Raw genomic sequence first — 8,562 nt, forward strand, 5'->3', positions numbered from 1 at the left:
CCGCTTCGCCGCGGGCGGCGCCGACTCCCCCGTCCCCAGACCGACAGTAGCGACTGGTCCCACGCTCACCTCCCGGACGGAAAACACGGGGGGAGGTGACCTTGCCTTCCCGGCCGGAAGTGCCTCCGACTACAGGGCCGGAACTACACTTCCCAGAAGTCAAAGTTGGGGACTACATTTCCCAGAACCTCCAGAGGAGGAATAACGAAGTCCACCCCCCATTAATGCCATTAAAAAAAAACAACAACAGTGGATAGAGCGTCGGCCTGGGGACTCAAGGGTCCCAGGTTCGATTCCGGTCGAGGGCATGTACCTTGGTTGCGGGCACATACCCAGTGGGGAGTGTGCAGGAGGCGGCTGATCGATGTTTCTCTCTCATCGATGTTTCTAACTCTCTATCCCTCTCCCTTTCTCTCTGTAAAAAATCAATAAAATATATTTTTTTAAAAACAAACAAAAAAACAAAAACAAAAAATCACCAAACTCTTGGAGTTCCCGGTCTGCAACTTCCAGAAATCCCTTTAATGGCTTCTTGCCATATTGCCGGCCTCAAGCAGTTCTTATGAAGGGTTAATATGGTGGATGGTGCGTGGGCAGGCTCAATAGCCATCTCAGAGAGTGGATAAAGAAAAACCAAATTTCTTTAAGGAAAGGGGATAGGGAATGGGATACCCAAAGGGAAGGGCTGCACAGCACCCAGCCAATGGGACATCGGGTCCATGATGGCAGCACCTGGGGGCTGGAGTTTCATCTTTACACTAGAGGCCCGGTGCACGAAATTGCGCACAGCTAGGGTCCCTAGGCCTGGCCCGCAATCCAGGCCAATCAGGGCCTTCCGGCTGCTGGCAGGCGCCTTCCTTCATTCCACGCCGCCCCCTGGTGGTCAGCGCACGTCATAGCAAGCAATTGAACTCCCGGTCTCCCGGTTGAACTCCCGAGGGGACACATGGCATATCCTATCTAATAATAGACAAACATGGTAATTGACCGTACCTTTGCTATGCCTCCCATTGGCTAATCAGCACGATATGCAAATTAACCGCCAACAAAGATGGCGGCTAATTTGCATACTGCAGGCAGGGCGGGACAGCGCCATCCCCCTGCCCCGCCGCCATCCAGGCCTGCTATCTGCGATCCTGGGCGGGGAGGGGAGGTCCCATGTGCGACCAGACCCGGGGCGGCTGGGCGGGGCAGCAGCGATCCATGTGCAACCCAGGGCAGGGCCCCAACCCCCGGATCCACCGTGCCCTGTGCGCAACAAGGGCCATACCCCAACCCCCGGATTGGCCCTGCTCTGTGCGCGCGACCCGGGGAGGCAGGGCAGGCACCTAGGGATCGGCCTGCCATCTGCCACCCGGGGAGTGGGCCTAAGCCAGCAGGTGGTTATCTCCCGAGGGGTCCCAGACTGTGAGAGGGCACAGTGGGGCTGAGGGACACCCCCCTCCCCACCAGTGCACAAATTTTTGTGCACTGGGCCTCTAGTATATACATAGATGCAGTCACTGGCGGGAAGCTCTTGCCCTCAGTGGGTCTGGGGAATGAGTTGGTGAGCTTGGAATTCGGATGGAATGCAGGTGTGCGATCAGGTGTCTTTAGGGCAGTTTCAGTTCCCTATGAGGTCTGACTCCTGCTGTCCAGCAAGTTTTTCCTGGTCTTTTGTTTTCCTGTGGTGGGAGTTGAATCTGCAACCCTTTGCTGTGCAGGCTGATGCTCTAATCACTGAGCCAAACTAGCCAGGGCTAATGGTATTTTTTTATTTTTATTAAATGCTAGTGCCCAGTGCACAGATTCGTGCACATTGAAAGGAAATTAATTAGAAGGTGGCTGATGGGGTGGGACTGGGCAAGATGGGCTGGACACACCCTGGAGCCAACCTCTGGCGGCCACTCCCCAGCCTGGGACGGTGCCACAGCTTGAAGGGCATCTGCGGAGTGAGTGGTGTCCCTCTGGCAGGTGGGGTCCCTCAGCCTGGTCTGTGGGGATTGGGCCAAAACCAGCTCTCCAACATCCCCCCGAAGGGGCCCGGATTGCAAGAGGGCAGTTCCCATGTGACGAACCCCAGAATCAAGCTCCCTCCTCTCTGGTTCTGGGGTGCGTCACCCAAGAACCACTACTGCCAAGTCACCGCAGCTTGGCAGCTCCTGCATTGAGCATCTGCCCCCTGGTGGTCAGTGCACACCATACCTGCTGGACAGTCAGATGGTCGGACAGTCACTTAGCCTTTTATATATATAGATGTTTTTATTATTTTAGAGAGAGATAGAAACATGGACCAGCTGCCTCCTACACACCAGCCCACAACCTGGGCATGAGCCCAAACTGGTGGCCAAACTCCCCTGGTCTCTCCCCACCACCGGCTGGCAACCTCCCATGGTCCCACCCTCCGGCTGGCCCAAATGCCGACCAGGCCTAGGGACCCCACTCGTGATGAATTCGTGCACCGGGCCTCTAGTCTATATATACAAAAGCCTAAGCGACCAGTAGCTATGATGCGCACTGACCACCAGGGGGCAGACGCTCTGACCGGTAGGTTAGCTTGCTGCTGGGGTCTAACCAATCAGGACTGGGTGAGATAGGCCGGACACACCCTGGAGCCCTTCTGCGGTCCCTCCCTGGCCCTGATTATGCACTGATGGGGTCCTGGAATTCGAGAGGGTGCAGGCCAGGCCGAGGAACCCCACCAGGGCATGAATCTGTGCACTGGGCTTCTAGTATTTAATAAAGGTCAAAGTTTTAACTGAAGCCCTTACTATACACTTACAAGAATTTTCTTCTCTGCTGTGTAGCCTGCTGACTACTGGGATATGGTAAGCTATGGTTGAAACACTGCTTTAATGAAAAATAAAGTTTCTTTTGAACTTTATGATTGGAAGAATTCATATAACACTTGAGTTTTTGTTTTAAAAAATCACTTTATAAAACATTTTACCTGTGTGGACCCTCTCATGTTCTTATCAGCACTATCACTGTTAGAAGATTTATTACCAGCATGGATTCTGTGATGAATTGTAAGATTTGATCGCCAACTGAAGCTCTTACCACATATCTCACACTTGTAAGGTTTCTCCCCAGTGTGAACTCTCTGATGAGACTGCAGCTGTGAAGACCGACTAAAGACTTTGCCACACGCATCACATTTGTATGGTTTCTCTCCAGTGTGGACACTCTGATGAAGTTGAAGACTCGAGGCCTGACTGAAGTACTTCCCACACTCCCCACATTTATATGGTTTCTCTCCTGTGTGGACCCTCTGATGCATGTCAAGATTCAAGCTCCACTTAAAACCCTTCCCACACTCCTCACATTTGTATGGCTTTTCTCCAGTGTGGACTTTTTGATGGGCTTGAAGGTGTGAACTCCGCCCAAAGCTCTTCCCACACTCATCACATTTGAATGGCTTTTCCCCACTGTGGACTCTCTGATGGGCCAGAAGATTTGAAGCCTGCCTGAAGACCTTCCCACACTCCTCACAATTATACGGCTTCTCTCCTGTGTGGATTCTACCATGGATTTTAAGGTCTGCTCTACGACTGAATCCTTTCCCGCATTCTTCACATTTGTATGGTTTCTCCCCAGTATGGATCAGCTGGTGAACCTGAAGTCGTGAACTCTGATTGAAGCCCTGGCCGCACTCTTCACACTTATAAGGTTTCTCTATACTGTGAGCCTTCTGATGGATTTGAAGATAGGAACTCTGACTGAAGCCCTTCCCACATACGTCACATTTATAGGGTTTCTCTCCTGTGTGGACCACCAGATGAACCTGATAGTGGGAATTCCTCCGGAAGCTCTTCCCACACTCATTGCACTTGTATGGTTTCTCTCCAGTGTGGACTCTCTGATGGGCTTGAAGATTTGAACTCAGAGTAAAGCCTTTGCTACACACATTACATATGTATGATTTCTCCCCGGTGTGGACTCCCCGATGGGCCTGCAGACTGGAGGGCCGACTAAAGCCTTTACCACATTCCTCACATTTGTAGGGTTTTTCTCCTGTGTGAACCCTCTGATGAATGTATAGATTTGAGCTGCAGATGAAGCCCTTCCCACACTCGTCACATTTATATGGTTTCTCTCCTGTATGGACTCTCTGGTGGGACTGAAGATGTGAGTTCCTACTGAAGCTCTTCCCGCACACATCACATTTGAATGGCTTCTCCCCAGTGTGGACTCTCTGATGGTCCTGGAGATGAGAGGCCTGGCTGAAGGCCCTCCCACAGTCCTCACAATTATATGGTTTCTTTCCCGTGTGTAATTTACAGTGAACAGTAAGTGCGGATCTACGACGGAAGCTTTTCCCACATTCCTCACATTTAAATGGTTTCTCTGCCATGAGGACTTTCTCATGATTTTGCAGATGTGAGCTCTGACTGAATTCCTTACCACAATCATTAACACACTTATACCTTTCTTCTCCCAGGTGAACTCTCTGATGAATATGAAGAACTGATCTATAACAGAAGCCTTTTCCACACTCACTACATACATACGACTTCTCCTTTGAGTGTGCTTGCTGATGAAGATCAAAGGTGGAGAGATCACTGAAGATTTTCTTACACTCATCACACTGGTAAGGTTTTCGTCCCACGTGAGTCACATTATTTAAATCCAACGTTGATATTTTCATGCTGTCTCTTTCATAATTATTGTACCTATAAGATTTTTCACTTCTGTGTACTCCACAAGCATCAAGGCGATGTGATACCCAACTGCTGGTGTTGACATCCCATTTATGCTGACAGGAGTTACTTTTCATGGAAAACTGTTGATATCTATTCTGATAATTCTGTGACTCAGTCAGGGAAGTTTTCCTCCAAAAACCCTGGGCTCTCAAATCCAGAGTTTGAAACTCTGGATTTCCAGTGTCAGCGGGACCATCCATTTGATGATTGAGTGAGTAGTTTTCATCTTCAGAAATTGGAGTAGTCAGTCCTGCCCCAACCTGACAGGGGGACTCACCTTGTTTGTGGAACTGAGAACTATTTATCCTGGAGTCCTGACACCAGGTTAAGTCATTTATAATCTGCTGCCAGGTCTGCCAGCAGGAAAGCTCGTCACGTAGTCCTCTGTCTTGAACAGTCCTCCACTCACTTTGATTGCTCTTGCCTATATAGACAAATAATTTAGAGATATGGACAAGTGAAAGCTTTGTTTAAAGATTCAAGATTTCACACTTAGGACACACAGTATAAAACTAATGATCCTTGGGATGGTTCAGCTTATTTTTTTTTTACTACATATGGCATTCTCCGGTTTATATCCTGACAGAAAGCAGGGGGTGGGCCAACCTCTTCTCATGAGCGAAACCCAGTGAAAACAAAATGATGGCCATTTGACATACTATTTTAATCATTTTTCATAAATTACATGTCTTTCCTACCATAACACAGAATCAGTAAAGAAAAGCATTTTGGAGTGCTTGCAGCTGTAATAGTGCCTGGCAGTTAGTAGGTGCTCAAAAAATGCATATACAGATGAATCAGAGTTTGATTTCTGAGATTCTCTATAACTGTAAATCCCAGCGTAAGTTTGAACCAAGTCAAAGAAGCAAAAGTGCCTTTACAAGGAAAGTATCTGAACTAGAAAAAGGGTTGGAAAGTATAGTTTGCTGAGAAGTTGAAAGGCTGCAGTAGAGGCAGTGGCACACCAAGAGGTTTAACGCTGAGGATAAAATCAAAGGTGCTAAGAATCACTTGGAATAAAGAAAAGCTGGCCCTGACCGGTTTGGCTCAGTGGATAGAGCATCGGCCTGCGGACTGAAGGGTCCCAGGTTCGATTCCAGTCAAGGGCATGTACCTTGGTTGCAGGCACATCCCCAGTGGGGGATGTGCAGGAGGCAGCTGATCGATGTTTCTCTCTCATCGATGTTTCTAACTCTCTGTCCCTCTCTCTTCCTCTCTGTAAAAAATCAATAAAATATATTTTTTATAAAAAGAAAAGAAAAGCTGGATGATCTGGTTCTTCTGAGATTTTTGTCCTGTCTAACATGTTATTTTCCCACATAGAAATAAAAATTTAGAGGGTAGGAAAGAATGCCATCTCCTTGAAAATAGCATGAAAAACTTTATATGGAGATACATTGGCCTTTAACAAGAATGATTTCCAAAGTGAGGTTGTACTTTATTAGTGAGCTGTGAAATAAACTCAGTAGCTTGTGATAAATATTTGGAAGACACAGACTAGAAATTATCAGAGAATCATCAGAAGCAGTAAAGGTTTCATTACATGAAATGCTTTCTAAAGTCATACATATAAATCTAAACAATTAAAGTGTTTGTAGAGGTAATGATGTAAGATCCATTTCTTATTATGGATGAAGACTTTGCAAGAAGCAAATGAGATGGAGCTGGGCAACTCTTACAAGGGGGAGGCTAACTCACAAGCTATTTTCTGAGAGCAGGCAACCAGTACGAAGCTGTTCCAATAATCCAATAATCCAGGAAAAAGATCTGACAACAGAAACTGGGCATGGGCACAGGGATGGTGAGGAATGAAACAGATAAAGCAGGTAACTATGAGAACTCATAATTGCTTGGTTCTTACCTGAATTTCTCTCCATCTGGGGTGATGTCTTCATCATCCAAAGCCTCTCTTCTCTTTCTAGATCTAATATATCTTGTGTGAAGGGTTGATGTCCTGAGAACATGCAAAGTCACAAGTTTCACTTGAATACAATGGAGCTAAAATTTGAGTTCTAACTGCATATTCAAGATATTAAAAGCAGTGTTTCTCAAAAAACATTTTAGCATGGCCTATTGAAGAAACAGCATTTACTCTATGATCCAGACACATACTATACTAGTATACATAGATATGTATTGCTAAAACAGAAGTCAAATGGCACAGTTCTGTTGTCTATTTTCATTAAATCTCCTCCCAATGGCTCTCAGACCATGCATGCAACTGGACAATTTTAGCTGCAATGTTCTATTCTTCTTTTTTAAAAAAATATATTTTTATTGATTTCAGAGAGGAAGGGAGAGGGAGAGAGATAGAAACATCAATGATGAGAGAGAATCATTGATTGATTGCTCCTGCTGCAGGCCCCCCAGTGGGGATCGAGCCCACAACCCAGGTATGTGCCCTGACTGGGAATCAAACCATGACCTCCTGGTTCACAGGTTGACACTCAACCACTGAGCCACAGTGGTGGGGCTGTTCTATTCTTCTGAAGGAGCTCTGATATATATATATATATTTTTTTTTTTTAAATCCTTACCCAAGGACATAGTCTTTGATTTTTTTAGAGAGAGAGAAAGGTGAAAGAGAGAGAGATGTCAGAGAAAAACATTGATGGGCTGCTCTCATACATGCCCAACAGGGGACTGAAGCTGAAACCTAGGTATGTACCCTGACTGGGAACCTTCGACCTTTCAGTGCACAGAAAGACACTCCAACCAACTAAACCACATTGGCCAGGACTACCCTCTTTTATTTCATTAAAAACTGCAGAGCGGACTAAATAAATTGGCTTTATAATTCACTAATGGACTAGGAGTGAAATTTTAAAAAGAATATAGAAGAGGTATAGCAGCAGACTGACCATTTATAGTTCTTCTACAAAACGCAAGTGAAAAAAAAAACACCCCTGAAACATCCTATTTAGAAAGACCAGAAACATCCTCTTGGGTCCCACAGGAATTGGCAAAAGTCCAGTAAACCAAAATGAGGGAGCCATTCCAAGAGCCCCAAAGCCTTAACCCCAAGGTCACAAAGATACTGCAGAGGGCGCCTGTCCTCACCCACTGAGACCAGGTTCCGGAAGTTCTCCACCATCACATCTCGGTACAGCTTCCTCTGGGCAGCGTCCAGCAGCGCCAGCTCCTCCTCGGTGAAGGCCACAGCCACGTCCTGGAACGTCACCGGCTCCTACAACAAACATGTACACCTCAGTCTTACACCCAGTGTCCACTGGAAAAGGGGCAGCACAGCCCTAGCCGGTGTTGCTCAGTGGATAGAGCGTCGGCCTGCGGACTGAAGGGTCCGGGTTTGATTCCGGTCAAGGGCACGTGCCTGGGTTGTGGGCTTGATCCCCAATAGGGATGCACAGGAGGCAGCCAATCAATGAGTCTCTCTCATTATTGATGTTTCTATCTCTCTCTCCCTCTCCCTTCTTCTCGGATATCAATAAAATATATTTTAAAAAGTGGGGGGGCAGCACTGACAAGGTGAGGAGGATGGGTAGGAAGCTGCTCTGAACAACTTGGAAATCTCCCGGCCCTTCCTTCTTCTGTCCTGCCAACGCCACACACTGATTTTCTGCAGCCTCGACAACAATGCTGCTATGAAAAAAAAGCTTTGTATGTTTACCCAGTGCTCTCACACTGAGCACTGTATGAATAAATTCCCCAGAATTCTAAATACTGTATCCTGACTAAAAAGGTTCTACATTTTAGTTAATATTTTCACTTGTGCCCAGCCGGTGTGTCTCGGTGGTTGAGCATCAACCTATGAACCAGGTGGTCACGGTTCGACTCTCGGTCAGGGCACATGCCTGGGTTGTGGGCTCGATCCCCAGTGTGGGGTGCGCAGGAGGCAGCCAATCAATGGTGTTCTCTCTCT

General features: G+C 47.1%; 2 protein-coding genes across 3 annotated transcripts in view; both read right to left on the minus strand.

Moving 5' to 3' along the window:
• LOC102241335 (zinc finger protein 235) overlaps positions 1 to 123 on the minus strand; it is a 117,067-nt gene extending 116,944 nt beyond the window's left edge. Inside the window, exon 1 of the mRNA XM_014533519.1 lies at positions 70 to 123. The gene's annotated coding sequence lies outside the window, so the exon portion shown is untranslated. The remainder of the gene's footprint in view (positions 1 to 69) is intronic.
• Positions 124 to 2,903: 2,780 nt separating this feature from the next.
• On the minus strand, positions 2,904 to 7,916 carry LOC102240731 (zinc finger protein 226-like). Of its 2 annotated transcripts, none has more exons than XM_014533525.1 (3): positions 7,743 to 7,916; positions 6,544 to 6,636; positions 2,904 to 5,106 (listed from the first exon to the last, which is right to left on the minus strand). In XM_014533525.1, the coding sequence occupies exons 1-3, from the start codon at positions 7,774 to 7,776 to the stop codon at positions 2,909 to 2,911; spliced, it is 2,325 nt and encodes a 774-aa protein (XP_014389011.1). In that variant the 5' UTR covers positions 7,777 to 7,916; the 3' UTR covers positions 2,904 to 2,908. The 2 variants fall into 2 exon arrangements, with proteins under 2 accessions (XP_014389011.1, XP_014389010.1); XM_014533524.1 differs by having other exon boundaries at positions 7,701 to 7,916.
• Between the last annotated feature and the right edge of the window lie 646 nt (positions 7,917 to 8,562).

Source organism: Myotis brandtii, unplaced genomic scaffold (genome assembly GCF_000412655.1).
Source record: "Myotis brandtii unplaced genomic scaffold, ASM41265v1 scaffold987, whole genome shotgun sequence".
In the NCBI taxonomy this organism is placed as follows: Eukaryota; Metazoa; Chordata; class Mammalia; order Chiroptera; family Vespertilionidae; genus Myotis; species Myotis brandtii.

Bases quoted from the DNA above. Each gene is read 5' to 3' on its own strand.
- LOC102240731 (XM_014533524.1), bottom strand. From the start codon at position 7,776: ATGGTGGAGAACTTCCGGAACCTGGTCTCAGTGGGTGAGGACAGGCGC. The intron at 6,637-7,700 runs TTAAGGCTTTGG...GCATGTTCTCAG, and splicing joins GTATCTTTGTGACCTTGGGG to GACATCAACCCTTCACACAA. The intron at 5,107-6,543 runs GTAAGAACCAAG...TTGTCTATATAG, and splicing joins CCAGATGGAGAGAAATTCAG to GCAAGAGCAATCAAAGTGAG.